This window comes from Pseudophryne corroboree, chromosome 1 (assembly GCF_028390025.1).
Source record: "Pseudophryne corroboree isolate aPseCor3 chromosome 1, aPseCor3.hap2, whole genome shotgun sequence".
NCBI classification, from domain to species: domain Eukaryota; kingdom Metazoa; phylum Chordata; class Amphibia; order Anura; family Myobatrachidae; genus Pseudophryne; species Pseudophryne corroboree.
Genome location: NC_086444.1, coordinates 607,329,390 through 607,346,277, shown reverse-complemented (window position 1 = coordinate 607,346,277; position 16,888 = coordinate 607,329,390). Strand labels below are relative to the sequence as shown.

Sequence of the window (16,888 nt, the reverse complement as noted above, 5' to 3'; positions counted from 1 at the left end):
TGACCCCATACAAATAGACATGTCACAGAGTCCCACTGAGTACTAGCAGGAAAAAGAGGCAATTTGGAGGCCCTTGCACAAACTGGCTTTGCATTAAAAGATGTTGTTCATCAAAATAAATTGGAAATTCTATGATGAAGTCCTTTCCCAGCAATTAAGTCAAAGTACAGATACTTCTGTAATGATAGATTCCAGTGAGGGTAAATTAATATTGTGTGAGGATTGTGTACACACTGATGAGGGTGAGGATGGCAATGATGATAATATATTGCCTGAGTTTAAAGTATCTTTTATTATTGTATCATTCTGTCTTGCAAGAGACAACTGTGTTGAAGATTTATAACAAATGTATCCTTTTTTTCGGCTTGCAGAAAACTGAATAGATATAAACAAGTTATATACAAAAATTAATATCTAGATATATTGGCCTCTGCAGACCGGAAAAAAACAGAATAATTTGCATCTGGAGAAATATGTGATTTTTGTTATTTTAAATATATCCAACTGGTATATTTTAAAGTGGATTAATAAAATATAAATAATTTTCAATATAAGGCTTGCCAGCTCTTTCTATTTTTTGTTTTTTGGTATCTTATTATATTTATTTACTTGAACTTTTTTTTTTTAAATGACCGCTAACTATGAAGTCACCCTGCTTATGAGGTGAACGCATTGGGATACAGATAGCATACAAAAGTTGTACAAAAAAAAAATCAACTATAGTATAATAGTATTATATTTATTTATTTATTTACTTTAACTTTTTTTTTAATTACTACTCACTGCAGAGTCACACTGCTTATGTGAGGTGAGCGCACTGATGCACAGCTGAGCATACAGCAGTTGTAAAAAAAATATATTAGCACTGGTCTGCAGCTGCACTGTGGGCAGTGACAACAAAATACATCACCCATGTGACACTTAGGGTTACGCAGCAGCACCAGTGTGACACACTTAGAGACAATACATGTACATTCCTGCACTATGAAAAATAATAAACAATGACTTGCTAACTGCCTGTACAGTATGTCTATCTCTGACAATATTATACTAAAAATACTAAAGTGGACACTCAGACAGGTCAGTGTAGGAGGACAAAAGAGTTCAGCTGAGCAGCACAGGACAGGAGTGCATGGACAGACAATTCAGCTCAGCCTGGAGAGGACAGATACAACAGTTCAGCTCAGCACTGCACACTTGTGGTGTCATTTTACTCATATGTCTTGCACCTAGCATGGGGTAGGTGTTAGTGCTGATGTTAATAATTGTATTTGTAAAAATTACCCTATGATTTGTTTCAAAGTTTTAATTTGTTTCGTAAAACTCAGATATCTTAAATCAGTGGTCAGGGTACAGGGGTAAATTACCCTAAATGGGGTAAAAATGAAATTCCTGGGGGTAATGGATGGTCACGCTGCCGAGACACAGCCCCATCCGGCACCAGCCAGCTTTCTCCTGCCCTCCCTGTGCTGTGTTCATGACCGCGGTGTGACATGATGACGTCACACTGCACTCCCTCACGTCCGCCCGTCCTGCTCTGTCCTGTCCTCCCGCCCGCCAACCCACACACAGAACTTGAAGTGTTCTGTTGCCGACCGCTGACTGAGTTCCACAGGATCAGACAGTGGCCCACATAACATTACTGAGGTGATGATGTGATCATCTGTCTCCTAAAAGTCGTGTCCCCCCCCCCCCCCCTTAGCCCCCTCCCCCCCACTTCCCTTCCATCTTTCTTACATTCATTTTGGTGTTTTGGGGAGAAAGTGTTAAATAACCCATTCATTGCCAAAAAATAATTGTCAAAAATAATAATAACACACACACACACACACACACACACACACACACACACACACACACACACACACACACACACACACAGTATCTCAGAAATGCCATATAAGCAGTGATAACCATTATATATGCACAATAATATATGATTTCCTTCCTTTCAAATCAAGGGGGTAACGTCAGCGTATCTAAATATATTTTGGGGTAAAAGGTAAAAAAGTTCCCTGACCCCTGTCTTAAATAATTAATGAGAAAATATTGATACTGTCATTATTTTAAGTGTTACTGTTTCTGCATTTAACCCAAGAGGGAGAGCGCAGAGACCATCTGAGAACGGCCGCCAGGTTGCATAGCCAGTATCAGCATCTTGATTATTATCATTATCTCTACTTAATTGGAATGCAGTCAGAATGTTTCCATTCAGAAAGTTGATATTCACATTATCTACATCGATGATGCTGACATGATTAAAATATCGACATCATTATTGTCAGCACCTGCAAATACCCAACATTGACAGAATGCCGACATTTCCATTAGACTTAGTGTATCTTTAGAGTTAAGGACAGAATGTCAGTAAAAAAAAGTTTTGTTGACATTTCAACACTGTCGACATAAGTGTCAACATGCTGATTGTTAACATGGTCAATGTCATTATTATGAACATGTCCAATGTCAACATTAAGATGACGTCGACTGAATGAAAAGAAAATATAAAGCATCCATTTAATCTCCATTGTTGAGCGGTGATGATGTCATTGGGTCAGGAAACTGAAAACTCTGCCTCTGTTCTACATCTTTTATATACCGGCACTTAGTTTCTTGTTTTGTACTAAACACTGATCGGCTGAGAGAGTTCAGTGGAGTAGAGATAACAGTGCTACTCTAAGCCAAGAACAACGGAATTCAAAAGCAGACTTGAGGCCTCGTAGGAGTATAAAGAAAAGTATTGTATACTAGACACCGTGTAATGAGCTCCCTTGTAAACTAATGACTAGATAATGAACCCTGTACTAGGGATGGTCGTTGATATCTGATATTCTGGAATTATCAAAATTTCGGACAATGTATTAAGATATTTTAATCAAAACAATTCACATGATATATTGATATGAATCGATTCTGCGGTTATGATATCTCTTTGTCAGCCCCCCAGATATTCTCTTCTCAGTTCTCTAATCCTCTCAGAGAATCTCAGACCAGCAACTCCTGTCCCAGACCTAGGGGGTTTATTCAGCATCAGTAACAAAATTGCTAAAATACAGATTGTCCGACTATCAGCTGTCTGTGCTTGCGCTGCATCCGCACCGTGCTTGCGCTGACTTTCACAATGAGATCACACCTCAGCATGATGCAATCGCATAGTGATTGATAGCCAGGGGGGCGGCGTTGGGGCATTGGTGGGGAGTGGTGCGGGAAACACGGGCATGTCATGGCCACTTTCAGGGTAGGCGGATGACAGCACCTGCGATCACTGCAATGTAAAACATGATGCTGGTGCCTTTGCTTACGCAGCCTGGCTGCATATGCAGGGGGGCAACCGGTATTCCAGATGTTTCTCAATTTCTGTGCTGCGTTCGCATTCAAAGTGCAGCGATAGGTGGCGCTTCACGTACTGGGCAGCCTTGCCCTCTGCTGGGCAGCTCTCTGCATGTGATTTTAAGCAGTAGCACTTCTGATATTTTAGCAGAACTGCTACTGAAGCTGAATAACCCCCCCTAGTGCAGAAACATGTACAGTAGTTTGGAATATCACAATTTTTCTCTTGTGATACTTTTATGTATTACTTCACATATGGCAATCTGTATAAACTGAGAATATCTGAATTGGACACTGACCAAACTCCGATTTACAGTAATTTAACTTCTAGATAATGAGTTCGCTGTTTTACACTTACCAAAAGAGAAGAGTTTAGTTTGCAGACTGTAGGTAAAGCAGAATTTGTTTTCCTTTTTGTACATTTTCTATCCCACAGTGATTACTATATTGTACACTGCAGCAGGTAATGGAGAGTGTACTATTTACTGTAGTAGGTGGGTGTAGTTTTTTACAATAACTGTCAGGGCATTGGGTCAGTAAGTAAAAGCAGAATCAAACAACAGATAGGTCATGGATAAATATAAGTGGCATTTTACACAGTGGTATCTGAAATGTACGTTTTTAAAGATACATGCAGAGACGTGTTTTAATGGGTAGAGTTGACTTTGAAAATGGAAGATGAATGTATGACACAAAACAACCACCCACACGTTGACTGAGATTTAACATCATTGCACCAAGTGGGAAATGTATCAAACTTGCCCACTGGCTGCCAGAGATGCCCATTGGCTGCAATTAGCCTTTATCTATAATTTTATAGACTGTACTTGATAAATGCTAGCTAGAAGCCAATTGTTTACTATGGACGACTTCTCCATTTGTCCACTTCACGATCCCTTAGAAGGTTTGATACATTTACCCCTAAGTGATTGGAGTTAGCATCTATGACAGATCTTTATTAGTGATTCTCATAATTTTTATGTAGATTTATTCAGGCATTTTAAAATAAACAATATTTCAATGGGCTTCTAAGCTAATTCAGGAATTAAATTATTATTTTTTTAGAAAGATGAAATACTAGAGATTGTCACTATTAAATATATTCTTGTGAGCCTTTATTTTACAGTTGTGATCATTATAAATCTTTTTCTTTATCTTTGCAGGTTCTTTCATTGTATCTATCCCAGTCCCCATTTATAACCAGCTCATAGAGGGCTATTGGTTTGGCCCACAGATGTACTGCATTGAATCTTTCCCATCTGTTTCCCATGAAAAAGCTTTCATCCTTTACAACTTCCTTGTGGTGTATCTGCTTCCTCTTCTCACTATTTGCATCTGTTACTCTGCTATGGTCTACCAGATGGGACGGCCTTCTGTAGAACCAGTTGACAACAGCTACCAGGTAATAAGTTGTTAGATATGAAAACATGCATCTGATATTGAAGTAATTTAAAGGATAAATTCAACCAAGCATAAATATTTAGTTTTGAGTTATACAATAATAATAATAATAATAATAATAATAATATAGGAATAAATAAAAAATAAAAAATCAAAGGAAAAACAGACATGTAAAATATTTTTTGAAGATTTCAACTGTATAAGCCAGAGGTGACCAAAAGGTAGATTGCGATCTACCGGTAGCTCACGGAGCATCCACCGATAGATCGCAACAGACTTAACAGTAAATAACTGCAGGGAGCCTGCTGCTGCTTCTCTTCACAGTTCCCAGGGATGCAGTGTGTGGGTGCGCGGGTGAGGTAATGACATCACTCGCGATGTGAGGAGCCTGGTTGCTAGTTGGATCCAGTTTGATCCAGCCGGCGGTGGAGACAACAGGAGAAGCAGCCAGCAGAAGACCATGCAGCGAGAACGTGGGAGCTGTGACTGCAGGGAGAGGGAGGACTGAAGCTAGGCAGCGTGACAACTTGTCAGGTAAGTTATGCAAAGGGGGGTTTCTTCACAAGTGGAGGGACGATCTGCAAAGGGGGGGGGGGATCTGCATAGAGTGTGGTATCTCCACAAAGGGTTTTTTTTACACAAGGGGTGATCTGCAAAGGGTGGAGGATCTGCACAGAGAGGATTATTGTACAGGGGCTATTATGCAGGGGACTGGAAGGGGGGATCTGCAAAGAGGGGGGTTATTTGATGTCATTCTTAATACTATTTTTAAATGTGCCCATTATTATTGGTGCTGTTATTTGATGGCATCATTATTAATGGTTTTTTTAAATGTGAGCATTATTATTGGTGTTATTTGACGCCAGTAGATCACCGGTAAGTAAGTGAACAAAAAGTAGATCCCAGGTCCCAATAGTCCGGCCACCCCTGGTATAAGCCAAAGAAGTTTTGCAAGGGTTACCTGCCACTACTAATATTATGAAGCTTATCTTGCAGGAGACCCTAAATCTCCAAAATACAGTATTCCGGTATGCTCTTTCCAATACTGTATTCTACTGGGCAGAGGAGAGTTTATGGTTCAGTCTGTCCCTAAGCACAATATTATTGTCCTCCCCACCCTGAACTCCCACACCACTACCACCACCACCTTCACAACTGCCTTCAGCCTCCACTGTGATGGCAGTTAAGCATAGCTACATAGCCACCCTGCAGCAGTGTAGGAAAATCTACATAGACATCATGAGAGTGTCACTGCCCCATGGTCCTGAAGCTGTAACCTCCCAGCAGACAACAATTAGGCAAGTAATGTAATATACTCAGCAATACACTGAGTCTCTGTACTGAAAAGATCAAGCTGTGCAATAGCATTTTCAACATGTACCATATCATCATGGGCGGATTTTACCTATGGTCTGCAGGACTGCAGCCCCCCCAGGTAAAATCCCCCATCCCGATCAGTGTCAGTGAAGGCAGATGCAGTCCGAGACTGCACAGGCTTCACTGTGACTGGCAGTGACTTCTTACTGGAAGTCCTACCTGTTGGTTACAGACACACAAGGCAGTCCCATTGGGAAGTGTTTCCTCCCTCTGTGTCTGCCAGACCGGCTGCGAGAAGCAGAGAGCTGGCTTCCTATATGAAACCCCTCCCTGCCTTTGGTGAAGCCCAATCTGGCTTCTATGGGCTGCAGTCAATGCAGTCCATAAAAGCTGGAGGTTTGAGCATGTGCAGTCACACCGCGGCGTCTGTGAAGGCGCCTGTACCGGCACTACAGGTGCATGGAACCGTGGCTGGCTGTCTACTCTCCAGGCCTGGGGCTAGTGTCAGCCCTCCTCCAAAATGTAAGCAGGAGGCACTGCAGCATATGATCAGGAACCATCAGTAATGAGGGAAGAAAGTGAAGTGACATTAAAAGCCTTATCAAACAAAGCACCGGGCACTGATGGTATTCCTATTGACATACTGCAGAACTCTGAAGCAGCTGTCCCAGCACTTGCAAAACTTTGCCAGCAAATACTGAAGACAGCATCATGGCCTACGGACTGGAAGAGATATTTGTTCATACCAATACTGAAGAAGGGTGGTCCAACTGACTGTGGAAATTATCGACAATTGCTTTTATTCCACATGCTTGCAAAATCCTGCTCAAGATCATCCATTGGAGACTACAATAGTATTTTTAAGTGTGAATTGCCTGAACTGCAAGGCAAGCACGATTCAGAAAAGGAAGAGGCATAAGAGACATCATAGCAGATGAAAGGTAGATGGTTGAAAAGACCAAAGACTATCAAAAAGACATCTACATGTGTTTCATTCACTACAGTAAGGTCTTTGATTGCCATTCATGATAAAGCTGTGGAACACACTAAGAAATATGAGCATACCCGAATATCTGATTATCCTCATACAGAATCTCTACATAGATCAAGAAGTTTTAATTCGAATAGATCAAGGAGAAACAGATTAGTTTAAAGTAGGCAAAGGTGTACAACAAGGGTACATCCTCTCACCATGGGCGTCATTCCGAGTTGATCGCACGCTGCCAATTTTCGCTGCGCTGCGATCAGGTTTCTAATGCGCATGTGTATGCACCGCAATGCGCACTCGCGTCTTACGGGTACAATGCAGATCGTTGCTGAGCGGTGGTTTTAACATAGAATCCATTCACATGGGCGATCGCAAAGAGATTGACAGGAAGAGGGCGTTTATGGGTGTCAACTGACCGTTTTCTGGGAGTTGTAGGGAAAACGCAGGCGTGTCCGGGCGTTTTGAGGGCGGGTGTGTGACGTCAATTCTGGGAGCGAACAGGCTGAAGTGATTGCAAGGGCTGAGTAAGTTCAGACCTACTCAGAAACTGCAGAAACTGTTTTGCAGAGTTCGGCTGCACAGGCGTTTGCACACTTGCAAATAGAAAGTACACTCCCCCGTGTGCAGCGACTATGCATTTGCACGGCTGCTAAAAACAGCTAGCGAGCGATCAACTCGGATTGAGGGTCCATATCTGTTCAACCTGTATGCAGAACAAATCATCAGAGATTCAGGGCTATACAAAGAAAAGCAGGGTGTAAAAATGGGTGGTATTCATGTGACCGCCGGTCAGCTGACCGACAGTCACATAACCTCCTCCACCAGCCCGACGGGTCACTGCCCCGATGGTCGGCATGCCGACCAACTGGGACTATTTCCACTCGTGGGTGTCCACGACACCCATAGAGTGGGAATAGAAGCCGTGGCGACCGCAGGTCGCCACCGAGCCCGCAGCGTGGCGAGCACAGCGAGCCCGCAAGGGGCTTGCTGCACTCGCCCCTCCCCGCCGGGATCCCGGCGTCGGTATGCTACCGGGATCCCGGCGTCGGTAAGCTGACCGGCGGTCAGGAGACCGCCGGTCAGCCGTACTACACCCTGTAAAAATTGGTGGATGACTTATCAATAACATTGTTATGCTGATACCACATTGCTAGCGGAAAATAAATATCTGAAACAGCTACTTATTAAGTACAAAGAATGTAGTCTGAAATGGGCTTGCATCTCTGGGGGTAATTCAGATCTGATTGCTGGGCAGCGATTTTTGCAGCCCTGTGATCAGATAGTCGCCGCCTACAGGGAGAGTGTATTTTAGCTGTGCAAGTGTGCAAACGCATGTATAGCAGAGCTGCACAAACTAATTTTGTGCAGTCTCTGCGCAACCCAGAACTTACTTAGCCGCTGCGATCACATCAGCCTGTTCAGGAACGGATTTGACATCAGACACTCTCCCTTCAAACGCTTGGACACGCCTGCAATTTTGCAAACACTCCCTGAAAACGGTCAATTGACACTCAGAAACGCCTTCTTCTGTCAATCTCTTTGCGAACGCCCGTGCAAATGGATCATTCGCACAATCCTGTCGCTGACTGCCGATCCCCTTTGCAGCCCTGCAACGCGACGGCACATTGCGGTGCATACACGTGCTCAGTTCGGATATGGGGCCTAATTCACAGTTGATCGCAGCAGCAAATTTGTTAGCAGTTGGGCAAAACCATGTGCACTGTAGGGGGGCAGATGGGTGTGTTCAAACTGAAATCTAAATTGCAGTGTAGAAATAAAGCAGCCAGTATGTACCCTGCACAGAAACAAAATAACCCACCCAAATCTAACTCTCTCTGCAAATGTTATATCTTCCACACCTGCAGTGCACATGGTTTTGCCCAACTGCTAACAAATTTGCTGTTGCGATCAACTCTGAATTACCCCCATGATCGCCCGTTGTGCGAAAACGCACAGTATCGATCATATCTGAATTACCCCCTTTATGTGAAGAAGACAAAGATTTTAACAACTGGCAACCTTAGTCATTTTCACCTAAATGGAGATGAAATTTAAATAGTAGATAGGTTTAACATACTAGGATCACTAATCAATACTAAGAGGTATATTCAATTCATGCCGGTTTTTCCGACAGTCAGAAAAACTGCACTTTTCGACAGTTTTAGGTCGAATTTGCATTTACCGGGGGAATTCAATGTTTGAAAAGTCGGTTGGGTGTCAGTTTTTTCCTGTCTATTAGATAGGAAAAAACAGACACCCAACTGACTTTTCAAACATTTGAATCTCCCCCAATGAAAGTGCAGTTTTTTCGACTTTGGATCGGCAAGTAACGTGTTTATGTCGAAAACATGGCTGTTTTCGACAGTTTGCCACTGATGCAGATTCGACTTGTAATCAAGTTGAGTCTGCATTGTCGGAATGCTGGCCATTTCTGGCCAGCATTGAATAGTGACGTGTCAGATCATTTCCGTCGGATTGAATATAGCCATAAAGCAGCAAGCAAACCAGAAATCCGAAGTCGAATAGCACTTGGTAAAACAGCCATGAGGGATCTTGATAAGATATTCAAGTGCAAGATGTGTCTTTGCATACAAAGATACGACTTATTTCAGCTATTGTTTTTTTCCAGTAACATTGTATGGGAGTGAAAGCTGGACAGTCAAGAAGCAAGATAGGAAGATTATAGAAGCTTCTGAATTATGGTGCTGGTGACGATTACACTATTACGTATAACACGGACTGCCTGGAGAACAAATGAATCAGCATTAGACAAGATAAAACCCAAGTTCTACCTAGCAGCACAAATGACAAGACTGTGCCTTTCCTACATTGGACACTTCAAGTAAAGAACAGGATTGAAAAAGGGGAAGACCAGCTGCAAGATGGCGTGATTCACAGTTGCGACAAGTCAGAATGTTAATTATCGTGTGCTAATCACAAGTGTGTATAAATCAGAAAGCCTGGGAGGCCCAGAAGTAGAATAAGTAAGAATAAAGAGAACATGCCAGCTAATTGTCACTTGATGATTCTACAACAGTGCTGTGACTAGCAATAAAGAGGATATTATTCCTCCATCATCCAAAAAAGGAACTGTGAATATGTGTGCACACTTCCAATAGGATTGTTCTGTGTTATAACTAGAGATGAGCGGGTTCGGTTTCTCTGAAACCGAACCCGCACGAACTTCATGTTTTTTTTCACGGGTCCGAGCAGACTCGGATCCTCCCGCCTTGCTCGGTTAACCCGAGCGCGCCCGAACGTCATCATGACGCTGTCGGATTCTCGCGAGACTCGGATTCTATATAAGGAGCCGCGCGTCGCCGCCATTTTCACACGTGCATTGAGATTGATAGGGAGAGGACGTGGCTGGCGTCCTCTCCATTAGAAATTAGATTAGAAGAGAGAGAGAGATTGTGCAGAGTCAGACAGAGTTTACCACAGTGACCAGTGCAGTTGTTGTTAGTTAACTTTTATTTATTTTAATATAATATATCCGTTCTCTGCTATATCCGTTCTCTGCCTGAAAAAAAACGATACACAGCAGCAGCCAGTCACACAGTGTGACTCAGTCTGTGTGCACTCAGCTCAGCCCAGTGTGCTGCACATCAATGTATAAAAGGCAAAGCTTATAATAATTGTGGGGGAGACTGGGGAGCACTGCAGGTTGTTATAGCAGGAGCCCCCAGGAGTACATAATATTATATTAATTTAAAATTAAACAGTGCACACTTTTGCTGCAGGAGTGCCACTGCCAGTGTGACTAGTGGTGACCAGTGCCTGACCACCAGTATAGTAGTATATTGTTGTATGTATTGTATACTATCTCTTTATCAACCAGTCTATATTAGCAGCAGACACAGTACAGTGCGGTAGTTCACGGCTGTGGCTACCTCTGTGTCGGCAGTCGGAACTCGGCAGGCAGTCCGTCCATCCATAATTGTATTACAATATATACCACCTAACCGTGGTATTTTTTTTTCTTTCTTTATACCGTCGTCATAGTGTCATACTAGTTGTTACGAGTATACTACTATCTCTTTATCAACCAGTGTACAGTGCGGTAGTTCACGGCTGTGGCTACCTCTGTGTCGGCAGTCGGCAGGCAGTCCGTCCATCCATAATTGTATTATTATTATAATATATACCACCTAACCGTGGTTTTTTTTTCATTCTTTATACCGTCGTCATAGTGTCATACTAGTTGTTACGAGTATACTACTATCTCTTTATCAACCAGTGTACAGTGCGGTAGTTCACGGCTGTGGCTACCTCTGTGTCGGCAGTCGGCAGGCAGTCCGTCCATCCATAATTGTATTATTATTATAATATATACCACCTAACCGTGGTTTTTTTTTCATTCTTTATACCGTCGTCATAGTGTCATACTAGTTGTTACGAGTATACTACTATCTCTTTATCAACCAGTGTACAGTGCGGTAGTTCACGGCTGTGGCTACCTCTGTGTCGGCAGTCGGCAGGCAGTCCGTCCATCCATAATTGTATTATTATTATAATATATACCACCTAACCGTGGTTTTTTTTTCATTCTTTATACCGTCGTCATAGTGTCATACTAGTTGTTACGAGTATACTACTATCTCTTTATCAACCAGTGTACAGTGCGGTAGTTCACGGCTGTGGCTACCTCTGTGTCGGCAGTCGGCAGGCAGTCCGTCCATCCATAATTGTATTATTATTATAATATATACCACCTAACCGTGGTTTTTTTTTCATTCTTTATACCGTCGTCATAGTGTCATACTAGTTGTTACGAGTATACTACTATCTCTTTATCAACCAGTGTACAGTGCGGTAGTTCACGGCTGTGGCTACCTCTGTGTCGGCAGTCGGCAGGCAGTCCGTCCATCCATAATTGTATTATTATTATAATATATACCACCTAACCGTGGTTTTTTTATACCACCTAACCGTGGCAGTCCGTCCATAATTGTATACTAGTATCCAATCCATCCATCTCCATTGTTTACCTGAGGTGCCTTTTAGTTCTGCCTATAAAATATGGAGAACAAAAAAGTTGAGGTTCCAAAATTAGGGAAAGATCAAGATCCACTTCCACCTCGTGCTGAAGCTGCTGCCACTAGTCATGGCCGAGACGATGAAATGCCAGCAACGTCGTCTGCCAAGGCCGATGCCCAATGTCATAGTACAGAGCATGTCAAATCCAAAACACCAAATATCAGAAAAAAAAGGACTCCAAAACCTAAACTAAAATTGTCGGAGGAGAAGCGTAAACTTGCCAATATGCCATTTACCACACGGAGTGGCAAGGAACGGCTGAGGCCCTGGCCTATGTTCATGGCTAGTGGTTCAGCTTCACATGAGGATGGAAGCACTCAGCCTCTCGCTAGAAAAATGAAACGACTCAAGCTGGCAAAAGCACAGCAAAGAACTGTGCGTTCTTCGAAATCCCAAATCCACAAGGAGAGTCCAATTGTGTCGGTTGCGATGCCTGACCTTCCCAACACTGGATGTGAAGAGCATGCGCCTTCCACCATTTGCACGCCCCCTGCAAGTGCTGGAAGGAGCACCCGCAGTCCAGTTCCTGATAGTGAGATTGAAGATGTCAGTGTTGAAGTCCACCAGGATGAGGAGGATATGGGTGTTGCTGGCGCTGGGGAGGAAATTGACAAGGAGGATTCTGATGGTGAGGTGGTTTGTTTAAGTCAGGCACCCGGGGAGACACCTGTTGTCCGTGGGACGAATATGGCCGTTGACATGCCAGGTGAAAATACCAAAAAAATCAGCTCTTCGGTGTGGAGGTATTTCACCAGAAATGCGGACAACAGGTGTCAAGCCGTGTGTTCCCTTTGTCAAGCTGTAATAAGTAGGGGTAAGGACGTTAACCACCTCGGAACATCCTCCCTTATACGTCACCTGCAGCGCATTCATAATAAGTCAGTGACAAGTTCAAAAACTTTGGGTGACAGCGGAAGCACTCCACTGACCAGTAAATCCCTTCCTCTTGTAACCAAGCTCACGCAAACCACCCCACCAACTCCCTCAGTGTCAATTTCCTCCTTCCCCAGGAATGCCAATAGTCCTGCAGGCCATGTCACTGGCAATTCTGACGATTCCTCTCCTGCCTGGGATTCCTCCGATGCATCCTTGCGTGTAACGCCTACTGCTGCTGGCGCTGCTGTTGTTGCTGCTGGGAGTCGATGGTCATCCCAGAGAGGAAGTCGTAAGACCACTTTTACTACTTCCACCAAGCAATTGACTGTCCAACAGTCATTTGCGAGGAAGATTAAATATCACAGCAGTCATCCTACTGCAAAGCGGATAACTGAGGCCTTGACATCCTGGGTGGTGAGAAACGTGGTTCCGGTATCCATCATTACTGCAGAGCCAACTAAAGACTTGTTGGAGGTACTGTGTCCCCGGTACCAAATACCATCTAGGTTCCATTTCTCTAGGGTTGCGATACCGAAAATGTACACAGACCTCAGAAAAAGAGTCACCAGTGTCCTAAAAAATGCAGCTGTACCCAATGTCCACTTAACCACGGACATGTGGACAAGTGGAGCAGGGCAGGGTCAGGACTATATGACTGTGACAGCCCACTGGGTAGATGTATGGACTCCCGCCGCAAGAACAGCAGCGGCGGCACCAGTAGCAGCATCTCGCAAACGCCAACTCGTTCCTAGGCAGGCTACGCTTTGTATCACCGGTTTCCAGAATACGCACACAGCTGAAAAGTGAAAACCTCTTACGGCAACTGAGGAAGATCATCGCGGAATGGCTTACCCCAATTGGACTCTCCTGTGGATTTGTGGCATCGGACAACGCCAGCAATATTGTGCGTGCATTACATCTGGGCAAATTCCAGCACGTCCCATGTTTTGCACATACCTTGAATTTGGTGGTGCAGAATTTTTTAAAAAACGACAGGGGCGTGCAAGAGATGCTGTCGGTGGCCAGAAAAATTGCGGGACACTTTCGGCGTACAGGCAGCACGTACAGAAGACTGGAGCACCACCAAAAACGCCTGAACCTGCCCTGCCATCATCTGAAGCAGGAGGTGGTAACGAGGTGGAATTCAACCCTCTATATGCTTCAGAGGTTGGAGGAGCAGCAAAAGGCCATTCAAGCCTATACAACTGACCACGATATAGGAGGTGGAATGCACCTGTCTCAAGCGCAGTGGAGAATGATTTCAACGTTGTGCAAGGTTCTGCAACCTTTTGAACTTGCCACACGTGAAGTCAGTTCAGACACTGCCAGCCTGAGTCAGGTCATTCCCCTCATCAGGCTTTTGCAGAAGAAGCTGGAGACATTGAAGGAGGAGCTAAGACAGAGCGATTCCGCTAGGCATGTGGGACTTGTGGATGGAGCCCTTAATTCGCTTAACAAGGATTCACGGGTGGTCAATCTGTTGAAATCAGAGCACTACATTTTGGCCACCGTGCTCGATCCTAGATTTAAAACCTACCTTGGATCTCTCTTTCCGGCGCACACAAGTCTGCTGGGTTTCAAAGACCTGCTGGTGAGAAAATTGTCAAGTCAAGCGGAACGCGACCTGTCAACATCTCCTCCTTCACATTCTCCCGCAACTGGGGGTGCGAGGAAAAGGCTCAGAATTCCGAGCCCACCCGCTGGCGGTGACGCAGGGCAGTCTGGAGCGACTGCTGATGCTGACATCTGGTCCGGACTGAAGGACCTGACAACCATTACGGACATGTCGTCTACTGTCACTGCATATGATTCTATCACCATTGATAGAATGGTGGAGGATTATATGAGTGACCGCATCCAAGTAGGCACGTCACACAGTCCGTACTTATACTGGCAGGAAAAAGAGGCAATTTGGAGGCCCTTGCACAAACTGGCTTTATTCTACCTAAGTTGCCCTCCCACAAGTGTGTACTCCGAAAGAGTGTTTAGTGCCGCCGCTCACCTTGTCAGCAATCGGCGTACGAGGTTACATCCAGAAAATGTGGAGAAGATGATGTTCATTAAAATGAATTATAATCAATTCCTCCGCGGAGACATTGACCAGCAGCAATTGCCTCCACAAAGTACACAGGGAGCTGACATGGTGGATTCCAGTGGGGACGAATTGATAATCTGTGAGGAGGGGGATGTACACGGTGATATATCGGAGGATGATGATGAGGTGGACATCTTGCCTCTGTAGAGCCAGTTTGTGCAAGGAGAGATTAATTGCTTCTTTTTTGGTGGGGGTCCAAACCAACCCGTCATTTCAGTCACAGTCGTGTGGCAGACCCTGTCACTGAAATGATGGGTTGGTTAAAGTGTGCATGTCCTGTTTTGTTTATACAACATAAGGGTGGGTGGGAAGGGCCCAAGGACAATTCCATCTTGCACCTCTTTTTTCTTTTATTTTTCTTTGCGTCATGTGCTGTTTGGGGAGGGTTTTTTGGAAGGGACATCCTGCGTGACACTGCAGTGCCACTCCTAGATGGGCCCGGTGTTTGTGTCGGCCACTAGGGTCGCTTATCTTTCTCACACAGCTACCTCATTGCGCCTCTTTTTTTCTTTGCGTCATGTGCTGTTTGGGGAGGGTTTTTTGGAAGGGACATCCTGCGTGACACTGCAGTGCCACTCCTAGATGGGCCCGGTGTTTGTGTCGGCCACTAGGGTCGCTTATCTTTCTCACACAGTCAGCTACCTCATTGCGCCTCTTTTTTTCTTTGCGTCATGTGCTGTTTGGGGAGGGTTTTTTGGAAGGGACATCCTGCGTGACACTGCAGTGCCACTCCTAGATGGGCCCGGTGTTTGTGTCGGCCACTAGGGTCGCTAATCTTTCTCACACAGCTACCTCATTGCGCCTCTTTTTTTCTTTGCGTCATGTGCTGTTTGGGGAGGGTTTTTTGGAAGGGACATCCTGCGTGACACTGCAGTGCCACTCCTAGATGGGCCCGGTGTTTGTGTCGGCCACTAGGGTCGCTTATCTTTCTCACACAGTCAGCTACCTCATTGCGCCTCTTTTTTTCTTTGCGTCATGTGCTGTTTGGGGAGGGTTTTTTGGAAGGGACATCCTGCGTGACACTGCAGTGCCACTCCTAGATGGGCCCGGTGTTTGTGTCGGCCACTAGGGTCGCTAATCTTACTCACACAGCTACCTCATTGCGCCTCTTTTTTTCTTTGCGTCATGTGCTGTTTGGGGAGGGTTTTTTGGAAGGGACATCCTGCGTGACACTGCAGTGCCACTCCTAGATGGGCCCGGTGTTTGTGTCGGCCACTAGGGTCGCTTATCTTACTCACACAGCGACCTCGGTGCAAATTTTAGGACTAAAAATAATATTGTGAGGTGTGATGTGTTCAGAATAGGCTGAAAATGAGTGTAAATTATGTTTTTTGAGGTTAATAATACTTTGGGATCAAAATTACCCCCAAATTCTATGATTTAAGCTGTTTTTTAGGGTTTTTTGAAAAAAACACCCGAATCCAAAACACACCCGAATCCGACAAAAAAAATTCGGTGAGGTTTTGCCAAAACGCGGTCGAACCCAAAACACGGCCGCGGAACCGAACCCAAAACCAAAACACAAAACCCGAAAAATTTCCGGCGCTCATCTCTAGTTATAACTCCATTAACTCCTCCATGACCTTAACCAACTAACATATATAAGCAGAGCCGGATTAAGCTAGGGGCGACAGGGGCGGCCGTCCCGGGCCCCCACACATCGGGGGTCCCCACACACTGCTTTAGAGGAGTCTGCCTCCGGCAGCTCAGCTGTTAATTAACAGCGGCCACCAAGGAGCTTCTCCATGCACAGTCTGCGGGATCGCTTCATGATACCGCAAGAGAGTATGTGCTCTGGGGGCGCTGTCCCCTGCTGCTTTGGGGACAGCGCCGCCAGAACAGTG

At 44.7% G+C, this 16,888-nt stretch overlaps 1 protein-coding gene across 1 annotated transcript in view; it reads left to right on the top strand.

Annotated features, from left to right (window-relative positions):
• KISS1R (KISS1 receptor) overlaps positions 1 to 16,888 on the top strand; it is a 264,728-nt gene that overhangs the window by 241,110 nt on the left and 6,730 nt on the right. The window contains exon 4 of the mRNA XM_063914375.1: positions 4,494 to 4,732. Within this exon, the coding sequence (XP_063770445.1) occupies positions 4,494 to 4,732 (239 nt within the window). The remainder of the gene's footprint in view (positions 1 to 4,493; positions 4,733 to 16,888) is intronic.